Genomic DNA, 18,792 nt, shown 5'->3' on the forward strand with positions numbered 1-18,792 from the left:
CTTCACATGATGATGTGAAGATGGTGATAGTGAAATGGAAGACATATCCCTACTCTCAAAGAACTTTAAGAATTTTTTGAAGTTCAAGAAGAATGCAAATAGATTTGATAAAGGGAGTAACTCAAGGGAGAGCTCAAGAAAAGATGATCAAATCATTTGTTGTGAATGGAAAAAGCCCGATCATGTGAAAATGGAGAAATAGAAGAAGGAAAATGATGTCCACTTGGAACGAAAGCAAGGAAGAAAGCTCTAAAGATGGACAACATGAGATATCTAACACTTGCTTCATGGCCATTAATGATAAAGTAAGCATTTCTAATCAAACAAATGATTTTAAAAGTGAAAGTGATGATGATAAACCTGATATGTCTTATGATGAATTAACAAAATCTTTCAATGATTTATTTGTTGGTTTTGAAAAATTGCTTGCTAAGAACTCAAATCAAAAAAAGAAAAAAAGTTTATTGCTTGAAGAAGTTGAGGTTTCGAAAGTAAAAGAACATGACTTTTTGACTGAAGCCCAATGCAAAAATTGTTCCTTATTTAAAAAGAGATATTGTAAACTTGAAAGCTAAATTTAATGATTTTAACAAGGTGGTTTACAATTTTACAAAAGGAAAAGAGAATTTTGAAATGATGCTTGGGAGTCGAAATGTGCTTTTTCAAAAATAGGTATAGGGTACAATACAAGTGTGAATAACAAAAATTTCTTTGTTAAAATATTTAGTAACTTGGATTTAACTTGCACTTATTGTAATCAACATGGTCACACTAAATTCTATTTCCAAGGGAAAAAGAATGCCTATTTTGGTAAGGCTATTTGGGTACCAAAGGCTTCAAAGACTAACATCAAATGACCCAAAATTATGTGGGTACCAAAAAGAAAGATCTAAGTTTATTTTGTAGGTATCAATAAAGAGGAATTAAAATTGGCTCTTGGGTGTTAATGCTTAAAGAAGAATGTCAAGTTCCTACATTAACTAACAAGTCTCAAAAAGAATAGAAAAAGAATGTATCAATTCTTGTACACAACCCAAATGAATAAATTTGGGTACTAATAATATCATTCTTATTTATTCTACTTATTTTGAAGAGACTAATATGCCTGGATGGAAAGAAAGTGGAATATAAAGTATTTTTGCTAATTGACTTGCTTTTAATCTGTCTTGTTTATTCTCTTATGCATACATGCTTATTTGGTGCGGCAGATACTATTTCTATGCATAAAGTTTTTATTAGTTGAGTTTTGACATTTTCGAACTATACATGCTGAAAAATTCAGATTATAGGTCATTATGCTAATTTTTAGTGAACCTTGGACATGCCTTTGAACTAGTGAATATGTAAATTTTTGCATGTTTGGCTAGTATATGTTTTTATATGTTTGAACATGTCCAAATAAGTATTTAGTATGCCTATAGGTTTGTTTTGATTGAAATATGATTTGAACAAAATTTTGGTATGCTACTTGCTTATTTTCAATTTTTTAGGCCATAATAGGTGAAATTTGCCAAAATTTCATATCTTTGAGAAAATTTGTTTTGAAAGATTGCACATGTCTAAATACTCAAAAAGAATTGAAAATTTTTGGTACTATCTTGTATAATTTGGACTTTTTAAGGCCTAAAAGAGTATTTTTCGCCAACTTGCTCAATTTTCAACACTTTTCAATTCCGTAAGTTTTTAAACCTCACATTTAACATTATTGAACTATTGAAAAAATAATTTTTCAATTTGATTGCATAAAACTCATTTTCGATAGATTTCTAATTTTTAAGCAACTCGAAAAGTTTAGATTTTTAAGGATTTTCTGATTTTCTTGTTTGAACATGTTTGTTTTATCGTATATCATTTGTTAGAAAATACTTTTCATGAAAATTTTGCATAAAACAAATTTTTGGTAAGTAAGTTACTTAAATTGACCTTCTATGGACGAGTAAAATTTGCCAAAATCTCTCATTTCTGAAGCTTTTTATGTATTTCTAACTTTTACACTTCATATTAATCAGGTTTAAGCTGATGCAAAAGAAATTTTTTAAAAAAGATGCATAACACTCATTTTTGTACATATATTATTTTTGCTTAAATTGTTGAAAAACTTACCAAAAAGTTTCAATTCTTGTCATCTAATTGATTTAAGTGTGTGAACATATTTGTTTTATCATACTTGAGGTATGAGAAAAGGTTTAAAATCATAAATATGCTATTATTTACTTGTCTCTCATGCTTTCATGGATTTTGACATGACTTTTGGTAGATTGAATGTTTAACTTATTTTGACTATATGAACTTTCATCTTTTAATGCATTTTGAAATTTCTATTTACCTATTGTGCTTAATTAGTATAATTCATATCTTGTATGATTAAAGGGAGAAATATATTTGTTTGACCTTGCCTTTTATGCCACCCTTTTTGATGAAATCAAAATGAGGATAAATATTAGAAATAATTATTTTGGCATTATTCATATTATGCTTTCAAGTATTAACAAGTTTATTGAGTATATAATTAAGGGGGAGTTTCGTCATATGTCAAGAAAAGGTAACAATAAATATGCAAAGTTAAAACGATATAAGTCAATATATTCATATATTAAGGGGGAGCTAAACTCAACATGTTTCAACTTACTTTTATTTTCCTTTAAAATAATCAAATATTTTGATATTATCAAAAATGAGGAGAATTTTGACCAAAAGTCAATCACTCACTTATTCTGATGATAAACAATATTTGATTATTATTTTCTACTAATCTTTTCTTGATCATTTTACATACAAATTCACAAAGTATCAATATTTGTTCACTAAAGTCAAACGTAATCAAAGAAGTAGATTCAAAAAGTATACATACATTATAAGAGCAAAAGTTTTATTAAGAGATCAAAAATTCAAGACCCTATCCAAAAAAGGACTTCATAAGCTCAAAGTAATCAACCTTGTTGACCTTAAAAAGTAATCAACCGACAGGGGGTCATATAAAACCGATGCTTGCCACATGTTTACACAAATAAGAATAACAAGCGATTGTTGACGATTTTAAATAGACGAGATCAGATCGTAGAATATCAAAGTCTGTTCCCGCGTAATAAATAACAAGATTTGTTATAGAGGTTTGGCCCCCTTGTGATAGAGGGTAATGACCTACTCTTCTTTTAGTTATATTTATACCGAGGGAAATAATATCCAGATCACTATAGGTGGGATCTGCTATAGCACCCTATAAGGATATAAAACATGAATTAGTAGGCAAATCTCTAATGAGAGAGTAAGATTGCCTTAGAGGCGTGTGAGAGAGATGAAGAGAGGAGAGAGAGCCCTATTAGGCGAGAGAGAGAGAGAGAGAGAGAGAGAGAGAGAGAGAGAGAGAGAGAGAGAGAGAGAGAGAGAGAGAGAGAGAGAGAGAGAGAGAGAGAGAGAGAGAGAGAGAGAGAAGAAAGAATAGGGCTTTTAGACTTAATGCAATTTGGAGGCTAAGTGACCTAGATTTCTAAGCTAGGGTTAAGGCCTTTATTTAGGAGGCCTAAACCCTAGATTATAGTTTAAATTCCTAGATATTTACATAGGTTGTTAGATAATTACCAAAGACTAAAGTGCCCTTGAAGCTAGATATTATTCAGCCATTCTGTTGGGCTTTTAGGGCCCAATTGCTGTCCACGTTTTGGGCTGTACATAGAGTCCTGCCAGGTTAATCCTGGCCGCCCATAGACTTACAGGGGAGGTCTGGGTGCCCAAGGCCTGCAGGATCTGGCAGGTCAAGGCCTGCAGGACCTGGAAGGCCACTATAGCTCTACCAAGAGGAGTCCGACCTTTGGGTGTGGAGGCTAGCCTTTTGTAAGTTGAGGACAACTTTGTACACTGTTTCTTTATAGAGGCCAGGTTCCCTTGGTCGAACGAAAACTCCCTTGGTCTGGAAGTTATTTCTTGGTTGGCCAGCTTGTGCACGGATTCTGGTTGGCCTATAGGCTCACCCTAGCCGGCCAGGGATGTTGGTACAACTCCTTAAGAGCTTGCTTCACTTTATTCAGTTGTTGCTTGACGGATTTGTTATATCTTGCATGGAGACTCTGTTCTGCTACTAGTAGGGTTGTGCTCCACCTGTACTCTAGCTTTGGCTTATGTCGATATTCCACGTCAGGTGGATAAAATTTGGGATAACAAACCTAAAAGTCAAAGTCAAAGTCAACTCTTTGGAAAAGTCAACTTTTGGATCTAAACATGGAAATCAAGCTTGGAAGCTCATCTACATCAAGACTACACACAATCAAATGTTATACATTTACTTTAGTTTTTTTAAAGTGATTTGCATAGTACATTAGGGTTTATAAGTTTACAGTTTGGCTCACTAACTTGTGTGACAAGTTATTTCACAAAAATAATATCTAAATTTTCTAAATTGATTTTTAAGATCACATATTATTTAACTAAAAGAACACAACTAGAACTTTTGAAATCGGATAAACAAGTAAGGAGTTATGCACGTTTTAAGTCGAAAAAATTGTAAAATGTTCACTACCCCCTCAACCGAAATTCTAATTGGGAACCGAACTTTAAGTTGTGGCTGATCTGGAATTTCAGGTCACAACTAGACTTTCGATTTGTAGAAAAAAAAAGGCCTAGAAAACCGTGTTAACAGCTATAAACGGCTAGTTTTCATTCCCGCACAATATAAACTCATTTTTCACTAAAAAATTGAGGTTGGTTGAGTTAGTATTGATCATATTACATCTCTAAAAGAGTTCTAGATTTACTTCGCATCATTCTTTCATGAACACTCCAACTACACTCTCTTGAGCCAAATTTGTTCTTATCTTCTATAGTGTGCTTGCAATTCTCTCTAGGATTTCACATTTTATTTCATCTTATTAGAGAGAGTTTTCTTTGTATTTTAAAATTAAATATCAATTGTATTGGTGGAGGTGAGGTTGGCACTGGTAGAAAAATAACTCGGTTGTAGGTGAGGTTGACACCAATTTTGTAAACAACCCGAGAAGAGTGAGACTGTCCCTACAACCATCTGAGAGTGAGATTGGCACTTCAACAATCTGAAGAGGTTGATAGTCCTTTGGAAAACTATTGATTTAGGTAAAGTTGGCACTGGTAGAAAAACAACTCGGTTAGTGAGATTGACACTTCAATAATCTGGTGAGGTTGATAGTCCTTAGAAGAAAACTATTGTGAGAGGTTCGGGAAACGCCTTCGTGAAAAATTCTCCGACTGTAAGGGTTAGTCAAGCCCGTCAACTTGGCTCGATAGTTGAACTCAATGCTAGGTCTATAGTTTTGAAGACCAAGGACGTAGGTGGCTTAGTTCTACTGAACCTTGTAAAAATCGAGAGTTTGCAATTTTTATCCTTAAACTCTTTACGTTTCAAGTTTATTATTTGTTTATACTTGTGATTATCTTTGTAAATGCATTAAACTTGAATATTTACATGAATTGTCTTTGGAGTTTTTAAATTTCTAAAGTTAGTTTAAATTTTCAATTCACCCTCTTTGAAACATATCTTGGGCTAACAGGGACCGCCATTCTGGGATGAGCAACTGAAGGGTTAGGTCCTCCTAAACCTTCCCCTCTAAGAGAAAGATCCCTTGGAGTTGGGTGAAGGCGAGTGGGACCCTCTAGGACCACAAAGAGCTCCCAGAAGAAGTTTCCCTCTGGGACATCTTCTCGCTTGGTTTATCTCTCGAGATGATATATTTCTTCTAAGTGGGCCAATTGCCATCTCTTAGGGTCCTTGGCATTCCCATTATCCAAGTTTCAGGGCAACACATCCAACTAAACAAAATCTTATAAATTTTTAATATTAGTTTTTTTTTAAAAAAAAAAAAAATAGAGATACAATTTATGATATTTGGAAATTAGACTTTTAAATAACAAATTTGACATTTTTTATTATTAAAATAATAATAAAAAAAATAGATTACACAATTATAAACTTATGAAAGTTAAATTTAAACTATAAAAGAATTGTTTTATGATATGTCATTTTTCTAGTTTGAACAAATTTACTATTGTCTAGTTATAGAATTTTAAAAGATCATAATTTAAAAAAAAAAAAAAAAACGTATAATTTTATTAGAAATAAAGAGTATTAGCTAAATTTAAAATGTTATTTTTCAAGAAAAATTAAATTAAATGTATAGCCATTTTATTTAAAAGTAAAAAGAAATACTAATGAGCATCATTGCTTAGCACTCTTTTAAAAATTATATTATTATTGAATGAATTAATATCAGACCTTACACAATTTAACATAATAACTATTATAAAATATAAAAAATGCTAAAAAATAATAATAGTGTCTAGCACCTTCTAAATGTAATATTACTAGTGTAATTAAATATAATGTCTTATAAACACAACTAAAGACTAATAGAATGCTCATAAAATATGGCTAATTCACATTGTAATAAATTAATTAATTTTTTTGATAACATAAATTAATTAAATTGATGCGTTAACGGTTAAACAATGAATAATCTATCTTAAAGTGTAATAAATTAATTGATTAAGGAATTTAAATTTTTTCCTAAAACCCCTTTCTCTCTTCTGATTCTATGGCCTATCCCATCCTCTCCACTCTCCACTCTCTCTTAAACCCATTCTCACTCTCTCTCTCTCTCTCTGCAGTTCAGTCTCTCTATCTCTCTCTCACTGTCATGGCCTTCGCCTTCTTATCAAGTCCCAACCTTCACTCTCCTCACTTCCACTTTCTCTCTCTAAAACGCCACAAAACACTTTCCAAACCGTTAATCTCTCTCCCTGCTCTCTCTCTCCCACTCACACTCCGGCTTACCGTACCACCGTCTGCAATTGGACCCGACGGAAAATTCTACCCTGACCCATCAGACGACGACCCACCTGAAGCTCCGGAAGATTCCGGCCATGGAGTTTCCAAGTTCCAGCAAATTGAACGACAGGCCTCCCGTGCCCGGAAGCTCCAAGAGGAAGACTTTAAGAAGCACCAATCCACTTTCCTCGCCGCAATTGCCGACGTCGAGGACTCTCCGGACAATCCGGGGTCTGCTTACAAGGATGATGCAGGGGACGATTTGTTTGGCGAAATCGATAAAGCCATTGCCATGAAGCGCAAGGAGTATGTGAAGCAAGGGCTTTTGGCGCCTAATCCGAAGAAGGAGTTGGAGGGTATTGATGAGTTGGAGCCGGATGAAGTAGTTGATTTGGAGGAGATTGATGAGCTTCAAGGACTCAGGGTCGTTTCTGAGGATACGGATTCAGAGTCAGAGAGCTTTGAAGATGAAAGCGAGGAACTTGGTACCCGAGATCCAGCTGTAAGTTCTTCTTTTGATTTGGATTTTGATAGTTATGGTAAAACAAAGGCTAGAATAGTTGAACCCAAGTTCAAAATAAGCTTAGCTGAGCTTTTGGATGAGAGTAAGGTTGTACCTATATCTGTTTACGGTGATTTAGAGGTTGAGATTACCGGAATTCAACATGATTCTCGGTTGGTTTGCTCAGGTGACTTGTTTGTTTGCTGTGTTGGGAGAAAAACTGATGGTCATTTGTATTTGAGTGAGGCTGATAAGAGAGGAGCTGTAGCTGTGGTGGCCAGTAAGGAGATAGATATAGAGGATACCTTGGCTTGTAAGGCATTGGTGATTGTGGAAGATACTAGTGCGGTTCTTGCTGCTTTGGCAGCCTCTTTTTATAGGTATCCGTCTAAGAATATGGCGGTTATTGGGGTAACTGGGACTAATGGGAAAACGACTTCTACATATTTGATAAAAAGCATGTATGAAGCAATGGGGTTGAGGACTGGAATGTTGACTACTGTGGGATATTACGTGCATGGGGACAACAAGCTAGAGGCTCCAAATACGACTCCCGATGCTGTTTTGATTCAAAACTTGATGGCAAAGATGCTACATAATGGTTCTGAAGCTGTTGTCATGGAAGCTTCTTCTCATGGATTAGCTTTAGGAAGGTGCGATGAAGTTGATTTCGATATAGCTGTTTTCACTAACTTGACAAGAGACCATATGGATTTTCATGGAACTGAAGAGGAGTATAGGGATGCTAAGGCTTTGTTATTTTCGAGAATGGTGGACCCAGAACGGCATAGGAAAATTGTTAACATTGATGATCCGAATTCTTCTTTCTTCATTTCAAAAGGGAATCCTGATGTCCCTGTTGTAACCTTTGCAATGGAGAATAAAAATGCGGATGTCCATTCTCTTAAGTTTGAACTCTCTCTCTTCGAGACACAGGTTTTAGTAAGCACTCCTCATGGTATATTGGAGATATCGTCAGGTTTGCTTGGAAGGCATAACATTTACAACATTTTGGCTGCTGTAGCTGTTGGAATTGCAGTTGGGGCACCTTTGGAGGACATTGTTAGAGGAATTGAAGAGGTTGATGCGGTTCCAGGAAGGTGTGAGTTAATAGATGAGGAACAAGCATTTGGGGTGATTGTGGACTATGCTCACACACCTGATGCCTTGTCTAGATTACTGGATTCTGTGAGGGAGCTTGGAGCAAAGAGGGTTATTACTGGTATGCTTCTTTGGCTTCTTGTATTTAGTTTGGAGCTTTTTTGTGCTAGACATTTACTTAGTTGGCTTCCTTTTTGAAGCTACGATTACTGTTTTATTATTACTTGGTGGCTTAAACAGCAAACTATTTCATGGAATAGAAATGTTTTTAACCTTCAACTTTTCTTGTTTCATATCCAGTTGTGGGTTGCGGTGGGGAGAGGGATAGAGGCAAAAGACCCATTATGACAAAGATAGCAACTGATAAGAGTGATATTACAATTCTTACGTCGGACAACCCAAGGAACGAGGACCCATGTAAGCACAGCATTTGTCTAAAATTTATCATCAAAAACTGTCATTTAATTTGGCACTTGGCAACAAATTATATCTGTATAGATCATCATGTGGGAGATTCTCCTGAATAATATTTTTGTGAATCTGCATGAATTCATGTGTGCCAGTTCTTAGGATGAGTGGCTTGCACCTCATTGGTAGAAATTAAAAGCTAAGATCATATATTGACATTCGTGCACTACATATTAATCAAACAGTGGATATCTTGGATGATATGTTGGCTGGAGTAGGATTGACAATGCAAGACTATTTGAAACAAGGAGAGAACGATTACTACCCTCCTCTTCCAAATGGTCACAGACTTTTCCTTCATGATATCAGAAGAGTTGCAGTACGCTGTGCTGTTGCTATGGGCGAGGAAGGTGATGTAGTTGTAAGTCCTTGAAGTCCCAAACTCATTTTATGCTTAAACATCTTCTGGCAATGCTTTCTAGTTCACCACAACGATTTCTCTTCTTGACTTGGATTTTGCTGGCTATACATAAACTACAGGTGGTTGCTGGAAAAGGTCATGAGACATATCAGATAGAAGGTGATAAAACTGAGTTCTTTGATGACCGAGAGGAATGCAGAGAGGCATTGCAGTATGTTGATGAGCTTCACCAGGCTGGAATTGATACTAGTGAATTTCCATGGCGGTAAAACTTCATAATTTAGTACAGCTATTTATTATAGGAGCAGATAGGAGATGTATTCACACCTTTTTCCTGTTCATTATAATGCAGATTACCAGAGAGCCATTAAAATCTTCCAAAAGGGGTCTCATGTTCATTCTAAAGCAGATTACCAGAGAGCCATTGAAATCTTCCAAATGGTGTATAGAAGATTGGAGCTACCCTGACAAAGAAATACTGATGCCTTAAGGCGATTGCATCATCAGCATGGAAGAATGGCGTTCTTTCATAATTTTGGGAAATTGTCTGAACTATGCATGTGATTTCAACAGTTTGTTTCATGCATAGAAATTTAAGTGTTGTAATTTTTGTCAGTCAAATAGGGTAAATTTAGTTTTTTTTTTAAGCCCTTTTCTGTATACTTGAGGAAGAATGCAGGTTGGCCCATCTTTTTTGCCTTCAAAATCAAAGGCATTTGCGTTGTGAAAAAAGCTGAAGCAGCATTGGAAGGTACAATTTTGTAAGCAGGCATGTTTAGATTTAGGATTTAATAACTATATATAAAAGATCTTAATCATATCCACTTATGATTTAATGTAAATATTTATATACTACAAAGGAACTGAAATACAAATGCATAATAACACAGGATATCAAAAATGATCATTTCTCCCACCAAGGTCAGAAATTACACCCAACAATGGTACAAAGTCAAGGCACGCACCCTTCGTGCATGAGTACGAAGTAGCAAACTTAGAAATGATGGTTAAAATTTGATATAATTAAGAAAAAAAAAAGATTGATAAAAAAGATTAGGAAAAAGAAGCTTCAAATAATATTTTATAGTACTCGCAGAGAACATTTTTGTTTTTCTAAGACCTCACAAAATTATCAGCAAAATCCAAGTTCCAACAAACAAGAAAACCAATTGGCAGTGGGTGATGTTGCAACAATCAAAAAACAGTGGGAATTAGCCAATGATTTACAGAGTCCAGCAGAATCAAGTACAACAATCTGGAAAGAAAATTAAGCCCTTTTCTGTATACTTGAGGAAGAATGCAGGTTGGCCCTCTTTTAAGTATGGTTCTATCGAGCTTTCATGCTCTTCTACAAAATTTAATGTCATATGATATGATATTAAAGAAAAAAGTCATCACAAAGAACTTTAATCACTGATTGTGCAGATATCTTGTGAATATATCTTTTTCTGCTCACTGTTAAATATTACTCCACAAATCAGACGCTAACTAAATTCAGTTCACCTCTGTCAAATAATGGAATCTAGTTCAAGGTCTGCTGCCTTAAATTCTAGGCATCACATTCTTCCCAAAATCTGGAATCCTCAATGGTTCTGGCTACTTGTAATGCGACAAAACTAAAAGCTCTGGTAATACGAACAGTCCAGTTATATATGCATAGACGATAATGATAAACCCTGCAAGGAAGAGCACGAATGCGGAAGTGCATTCTTTGCTGAGACTAGAGATTCAACAATATCTTCTATTTGGCATCTTGGCATGAAAACTTCACCGGCTAAATCATTTTTTATCTGATCTTCCATTGTCCTGCAAAAGTTTCTCCTATCAGCCATGATAATATTGGAAGACTAGAAGAGCAAATAACTACGATCATGATATGGGAATCAATAAAATAGAATATACAAAATAGAATAAGCAGACAAATACTAAGTGAATTAACTACCCGACCTTATTTCAGATTCTGTATACTTGCTGCATTCTGAGAACAGCACCTTGATGACAGGTTGTAGATCAAGCTTCGGTGCTGGTTCCATGCAACTCGTTGTGCTCGAACAATAACCAGTACAGGACCATGAATTTGAATTTGTTAGAACAACTTGCAATATAGGAACTCGGGTTTTCAGATCTCTAGCCACAGTTCGGAATGACAATTCATCCTTTGCACAATCAAGTAGCTGAGTTGAAAACAGTTTTTCCAATGTGTACCCCCTGTCATAGAATTAAGCATCCAAATTTAGTAGACGGCCATCATTTTGGTACTAAAAATGAACTTCAGTACAAAATGATAAAAAGCAATCACAAAAGGATGTTATTAAGAAATAACAAAGGAACGTGATTAAGTGAGCAAGAGATAAGAAATTCTTTCATGTTTCTTCATAAAGTCAAGACTGTAAATATTGGCTTACTAAGTTAAAGAGGTCAATGCATTCATTTTAGATTATTTATGCTGACCTGAAGAAATCTTTGGAATCTCCAGCTGGCAAGCTGGTAGATAAATAGCATTTAAAAAACCGAACCCCACCATCTACAGGGGCAGAGCCATTAGCACAAGGATAAGCTCCAAGGAGAGTTGAACATTGAGGGCAAAAATACTCAACCCACTCAACCTCTTTTGAGAGATTAGATGATCTAATCATAAAAATGTTACCAAGGAACCCATTAAGAAACGACTTCTGATTTTCTGATATCTTCGTACTTTCAATAAGTTTCTCATTATTCAACAATTTTTCGGATACATGATGTGTGCAACATCCCTGTTCTAGTTCCTCATTTCCAGCCAAATTTGATTCTAAACACAAATGAGATAATCGTTCAAGGTTACTTTCTTCAGCAGTATCTTTGCAAACAATACTGGCACCAAACTCTTCATCCTTAATATTCTTATCCTTAGATTCCTCATCAATAACAGGATCACTGACTGAGGTTGCAGTAGATTCATCAAATCCAATGTCACCAATTAAATCTGATTCAACTCCATGAAATTCATCCCCACCGAGGTCAGAGAGATTACACCCAACAAGATCCTCATTACAAACAACAATGGTAGCAAAGTTAACAAGGCACATGCCCTTCATGCATGAGTACGAATTAGTAAACTTAGTGACCAACTTCTCACTTATTCCTCCAAATGAACAGCAGCAAGCTCCAAACCAGTTGTCAGCCACCTCACGCCAGTTAACCGATGGCATTTCCGAAAAATTTCTACAAGTGTGTTGACAAATAACTTCAAATTAGAACCCACAAATGAAACCGGACTTCATAGTAGACTGAAACATCATTAGACATGCACCAACATGGGATGAGCCAAAAAGAGAAAAACCTTAGAGGGCTTCTTGTTAATTTAAATTCACAATTTTGGCAGTAAAAATGAACTCCTTCACTAGATGACAGATTCCTTATATCTGAGAAAGCAGCACAAAAGAAACAAATCAATCATACAGAATGTAAGAATGTGAGCAAAAAAGACTAGTAAAATAGTAAGATCAAAGCAAAATAACTTCAAATCCTCGACTCACCCGAGTCAACAGAAAGAGGGGTTGAAGCATCCAAGTTCAGATTCTCATCATCGCCAGAAAAATTCAGTATCGAGTCGAAGCCGGAAACAATAGCATGACCCACAGGGAGAAGAAGAACAAGCTTGACTTCTATGTGGTCATCAAATGCTGTAAACCTCACGGGAGATTCATCATCGATCAAAACCCTAGGAATAGGAACCCTAAGTGAGACTTCTTTATCATCAAACCAAGTGACCATAACCAGTGACTGTGAAAGACTGACGTTGACCTTGAGATTCCTGCATTGTACTAAGGGTCTAGTCTGAGGATCGAATAGGAAAAGCCTTAAAGTTGGGATGTGAGACTGAGCTTCCCAAGTGAACCGCCATTGTCTGGGACTTTCAAAATCGCAAAGATCGCCTGTCATTCTTTCTTTCTACTGGTTTCCAATTTCTTATCTTACTGGGCGCTCATGCTAGAGTGTTGCAAATATAATTTTATATAGAATTCAAGTAAGAAAGCATGAACACACAAGATTGTTTGATCAATAAACACCCATGTTTACACTTTGGCATATCTTCAAACTCAGTATAGCCAAGCAACAAAAATGGTCCTGCTTGCTCGGAATGGATAAAATAAGTCAAGAGTTAGTTTGTATAATTTTTTAATCAAAAACACAATATGTCAAGGGCCGAGTATGTTTTCTAGAAAAATAAATTCTATAGCACTGATATAGACATCATAAAAAGATTTAGCACATACTTTCAAAAAAAAAAAAAAAAGATATAGCACAAGAAAATAAGAACTGCTTCTTTAAAAAGCAAAATGGTGTGCATCATAAGTTTTCTATGAAATCTATTTTTAATAAGTAAATTGACATTCGCCAACTATTAAACAATATATGAGAGACATTGTTAAACTTAGGAAATGAAAGCAGAAAACAACATACTGACAGGGGTTCAAGATAACAAGAGGCATTATTAAATCTTTAAAGAAATTAAAGTTTACAAATTTCTGCAACATTAGATCAGATGACAACTCCCTCCTAATAAAATTATGGATAAGACAACATGCAATAATTATACAAAATTGTTCACAAGGTCTATCATACATGCAACATAATGATATCAGTGAACGCATTTGCAAATTTTAACATGCAGAGCACATCGTCATAAAAGTATTGCTCACAAGGTAAATACATATTGTTATTTGTTATGAACTAATAACAACCAGAAGCACATCAACAAGTAGATTAAACCAGCAAAGAAGGGCCAGATAACAGAGTAAAAGAAATACAGCATAACTCAATGAAATAAGCAGTAAAAATGGCAGTATACGCAGAACAAAAATGGCAGTAAAAATTGCATAAATTTATTTCCTGTCCCTTAAAAAGTAATCTCTGAGACTAACATAAAGACAAAACAATTGTAATAATTTTTTACTGATGAGTACGAAACAACTCAAATAAAAGGCATATAAATATGTATATATCATAAGTCAAAGAAGGTATTACTGAGAGGAGCATTGTGATTTGCAGAACTAGTGATATATAGAGATGGAAATCTTATGATTCAAAGAGCTCAAAATTCAGAACAACAAATAATGCCCTCTGTTTCAAGATGCTAAACAGCGGCCAGTGACCATCTTCACAAAAGCTAAAGTGATGGAGCTTTAAACAGTTATTCAATGGACCAAACTTTCGTACAATTACAACATTCAAAACTTGGGAAATTTTCATAGTAATGCTAGAAGCATAAAAAAGGCCACAACAGATCTTGATGTTGATGATGTTGCCATGTTGAAAAGAGAACACAATTTCACAATTAAACTAAATTATGACACTTTTTCCTCTTGGCCTGCTCTTGAACCCCACAAACAAATCCTTACACTCTCACAAAGTGGCTATAGTGTTTGCTCCATCTCAGAACCAAAATGAAAAAAGTAAGAAGGTATTCTAAAACAGTATCATAGATAACCCGTTAGTCAATTACATCGAACTGTTGAATGAAAACGATCAATGAGGCATTTCATCAAAATGTACTTCATAACCATTGAGGCATTTACTCAAACAGGTAACAGATATTAGAAAGGCAGATTAATACATACAAATTTTTCAACAAAACCTATACACCACAAAGCTGTTTTTATGTTTGGTATACTAGAATCAGCATATGTAAAAAAGCCAAACCAAATTAAATATTAATATACAGCTAGAAATTTTTTCCAAAAAAAAAACGAAGAAAGAAACTAAGCTAGAACAAAAAAAAAAATGGCAGCAGTAGAATCAGCATAAGTAAAAAAAAAACGAAATCAATTGACATATTAAAATGCAAATTCAAAATTCTTCGAAGAAAATTATTAACACAGAAACTCACCATCTAAATGAATTTCTTTTTTTCTGATTTCACATGAAAGCATATGAAAGCAAACCACAAACCAACTATTTCACATCTTACCTTGTGCCAATGGCAGAGTATAAGTAGAACAGGGGCAGGCAGTTTAAGAGGTGCTGAGAGTGGGAGTCGATCGTCGGCTGTCGACTAAAGAGATGGACTGCTCTGGTTTTGTCGAAAGGTGAAGAGAAGAGCGGGAGAGCAGAAAGAAAAATAACGAGTGTTTTTGGAAGGAAATTCTGAAAACGTGATATTCTTTTCGTTTTTTTTTTTTTTGAAATGGGTTTGGCTTGGCTTAGCTTACATAACCTATTTTTTAGTTTTTAGGATTAAGAAAGTCATTTTAGATAATAATAATCATTTTTTTTCTCCTGAATTAGTATTTTTATCTTTTGCTCCCTTTTTAATTAAAAAAGTTAAATTTAAAAAGTATAATTTTTAATTCAAAAAAAATAATAAAATTGATAAAAGTATTAAATTAATAAAAAGAATTATTAAGTTTACTGTAAATAGTGGTATAAGTATCTAAAGTTTTAAGTTTGTAAGCGGCATAAACTCAATGTTTATTTTTAGCGGCATAAGTACTCAATATTTGTAAAACTGTAATTTTTCTCTAATTTTATCAATACAAACTCTGTTATTTTCTTGAACAGACCACATATAAGGTCCAGATTCTTGATCATTGGGTCTAGACAGAAACATGTAGTATCATTTACTTCTAAATGTTCATTTAATAAATTCAAAATGGAGTCTCTACTGACAAAACTAGAGGAAAATTACAGTTTAACAAACATTGGGTACTTATGCCGCTAAAAATAAACATTGGGTTTATGCCGCTTACAAACTTAAAACTTTGGGTACTTATGCTGATATTTACCCTTAAGTTTACTTTAAAATTATTCTTATAAAAAAATTTCAAACTTTATTTTATCTATAGACACATTTTTAAAAAGGAAATGGGAATTCAATAAAGATATAAAATAATTAAAAAAAATATTATTGTTATCTCAATTTTTGCATAGGGTGACGTGGCACTTACTTATATGACACGTGGAGCGCATTCTATGATCTAGACAGGCGGTATGTTACATGATGTATCATCCAGTGTGATTTATCATTTATAAATAACTCGTTTAATAAATAAGCAAGAATATTCGAACAAGGTACATTGCATCGTCTGACCAATCTTAACGTTGCAGCCAGCTTGCATACACCTACCAGGGTAAATGCGACTGGAAGATCTTTAGAGATACTTTCGATAAAAAGTTCAAGCATTCAATTCTCGATCACATCTTAATTTTGTGGGAGAGATTTGGTACTTAGAAGAGTAAGAGAAAACATCCATAGTTTCCCTTTTTACTTTATTTAATTTAGAAAAGTAACTAGTTTCCTTTTTCATTCTTTATTTCTTTTAGGAAACTTAATGAATGTAATTATTCCCTATAAATAGTGGAGTCATTTCACTATTTAGGGATCTAAAATTATTCATTCAAAAGAGCACTTAAGCTGCTAAAATCTCTATAAGCTTTCGAGAGGGATCAAGAGTTCTTACTTCTCTTCTCACAAGTAATACAAGTAAAATGGGAATAGGCTATTACCATCATCACAGGGTTGAACCTCTATGAGAAATCTGTATTTTTATTTTGCTTATTTATTATTCAAATTCTATAATTTTCTAATTATTTTAAAGACTCAGTGTTGTTGGCTAAAAGCGATGTCAATATTTTGGTGCTTTCATTGAGAGCAAAGAACACGATTGTTGTTTTGAATCTCTTCAAAACACACAAAAATGGTTGTGACCACAAGGAGGGGTAATCCCACTGAAACAACTGATTTAATGGCTACAGATCCTAATGTGAAAACTCCAGCAAATCAGTGAGATCCAGTGAGGACAAATCCTGATCCAACCATTCCTCAACCTCAAAGAGGTCCCCAATTAGTGGGACAAGGAGTGACAACCCCTCTGGCTGGGTTCACTCTGGGAACGCAAGAAGCTGGTGTTGGGTTTTGTGCCCTAAATAAAACCCATTACAATTTGATTAGTTATCAATCTAAGAAATTTGAAGTGATTTATGTTTGCATGAATTTTTCATGCTTATGGTTTAATATGTCTAATATATGCACAAAATCTATTAAGTCCAGAACATATATTTATTCACAATTACAGTATTGTCAACATAGTGGAATGTGATTGTGATTATATGATTCAAAAGACTAAGTCCCTGTTTCATCAGTTTTTTTTGGATTTACACTGATGTGATAATTAGCGATGATCTGTACTTACACTTGGAGTAAGTGTTATGTTCTTTCCAGGACATTGGTAAAGTATACTGGTTTCGAATGTATGGAGTATACATTGGACAAGACCGATATTGAACTTAGTTAAGATATTATAAACTTACCGTTGTATCTTTCCAAGTCAATATCAGTAGTTGATCTTAGATTAAAAGAATCTAAATCCTGATATGCTTAGGCTAAACTCAGGAGTGTTATTCATGTTCTTTGATTTATTAGTTAAGCCTAATTTTGAGTCGGGGTGATACGTATATTTTGGGAACATGATAGTATGATTGAGTGGGAGCGCTGAACATAAATATGGAATCTATAGCTTCTACTGGTGTATAGAAGTCAAGTGATGATTCCCTTCGAGCTTAGCTAAATAGAACTAAATGGATGAGCTCTTGTTTCAGTGACTAATTCTTAGATCACTAAAACATCATTTACAGGTAGCTAAGTGTTTTAAGGGGCCAAATACATTAAGGGGTGAAAACGGTAAATTTATCCCATCTCGATCTAAATCCTCTATATAGAGGATCTTTGATCACATTCAGATTATAACAATGGTTAAATGAGATAGCATATTTATATCGTGAAACATATAGAATGCTCTATATAAGTCTGAGAGTACAATTCCAAGTTCTAAGAGTGGATTAAACGAGGAATTAATAAGTAGGGATTTACTTAGTAAATTCGGTTCGCTTATTGGAAGCTCAACATATAGATCCATGGTCCCCATTCTAGTTGAGACCATACTGCTTGTAAGACTCAATAATTGATTTATTATTAATCAATTAAAATTCTAAAGTTGGACTATGTCTAATTTGTGAATTTTCACTAAGCAGAGGTGAAACTGTAAAGAAAAGAGATTTTAAGTTTGTTTATTAATTAAGAGACTCTATATGTCTAATTAATAATTATATAAAATGACAATATTATTTAATAATCTATTTTAGTTATTAAATAATTATTTTTGGCATTTAAATGGTTAGAATTGGAAAATTGGCGTTTTTGAAAAAATAGAAATAAAAATTGTGAAAACTGCAAAATCCAAGTGAGGCCCAATAACACCTGTGGCCGGCCACTTGATACCCTTTTTTCAATTAATATTTTCATTATTTTAATGCCAAATAATTACTAACCTAAACCTAGTAGTTGCCTATAAATAGAAAGTGATGGCTCAGTCAAAAATAAGCTTTTGTCAGAAAATCAAAGATTGCTTTTTTCAGAAAAACTGAGTCTTCCACTTTTTCTCTCTATAGCCGACCCTACCTCTCTCTCTTTTCTTCTTCACAATTTCGAACCCTCTAGTGATAGAGCAGTGCCCACACACAGCAAGTGGTACCTCAATCATAGATTGGAAGACTGTAAAGGATCACACACAAAGAGAAGGATATTCGGGCTTA

At 34.3% G+C, this 18,792-nt stretch overlaps 2 protein-coding genes across 4 annotated transcripts; one reads left to right on the top strand and one right to left on the bottom strand.

The window, feature by feature from the left end:
- Positions 1-6,515: 6,515 nt before the first annotated feature.
- On the top strand, positions 6,516-10,081 carry LOC115716618 (UDP-N-acetylmuramoyl-L-alanyl-D-glutamate--2,6-diaminopimelate ligase MurE homolog, chloroplastic). 3 transcript variants are annotated; one of them, XM_030645450.2, is made up of 5 exons: positions 6,516-8,514; positions 8,694-8,810; positions 9,047-9,222; positions 9,342-9,487; positions 9,575-10,081. In XM_030645450.2, exons 1-5 carry the CDS (start codon positions 6,558-6,560, stop codon positions 9,591-9,593), a joined length of 2,415 nt encoding a protein of 804 aa, XP_030501310.2. In that variant the 5' UTR covers positions 6,516-6,557; the 3' UTR covers positions 9,594-10,081. The 3 variants fall into 3 exon arrangements, with proteins under 3 accessions (XP_030501310.2, XP_060971683.1, XP_030501311.2); XM_061115700.1 differs by lacking the exons at positions 9,342-9,487; positions 9,575-10,081 and having other exon boundaries at positions 6,540-8,514; positions 9,080-9,219; XM_030645451.2 differs by lacking the exons at positions 9,342-9,487; positions 9,575-10,081 and having other exon boundaries at positions 6,540-8,514; positions 8,957-9,097.
- LOC115717093 (uncharacterized) lies at positions 9,846-15,379 on the bottom strand. The gene is made up of 6 exons (XM_030646032.2): positions 15,173-15,379; positions 12,738-13,329; positions 12,542-12,623; positions 11,674-12,423; positions 11,170-11,430; positions 9,846-11,028 (listed from the first exon to the last, which is right to left on the bottom strand). The coding sequence occupies exons 2-6, from the start codon at positions 13,141-13,143 to the stop codon at positions 10,869-10,871; spliced, it is 1,659 nt and encodes a 552-aa protein (XP_030501892.2). The 5' UTR covers positions 13,144-13,329; positions 15,173-15,379; the 3' UTR covers positions 9,846-10,868.
- Positions 15,380-18,792: the final 3,413 nt, after the last annotated feature.

Source organism: Cannabis sativa, chromosome 5 (assembly GCF_029168945.1).
Source record: "Cannabis sativa cultivar Pink pepper isolate KNU-18-1 chromosome 5, ASM2916894v1, whole genome shotgun sequence".
NCBI lineage: Eukaryota > Viridiplantae > Streptophyta > Magnoliopsida > Rosales > Cannabaceae > Cannabis > Cannabis sativa.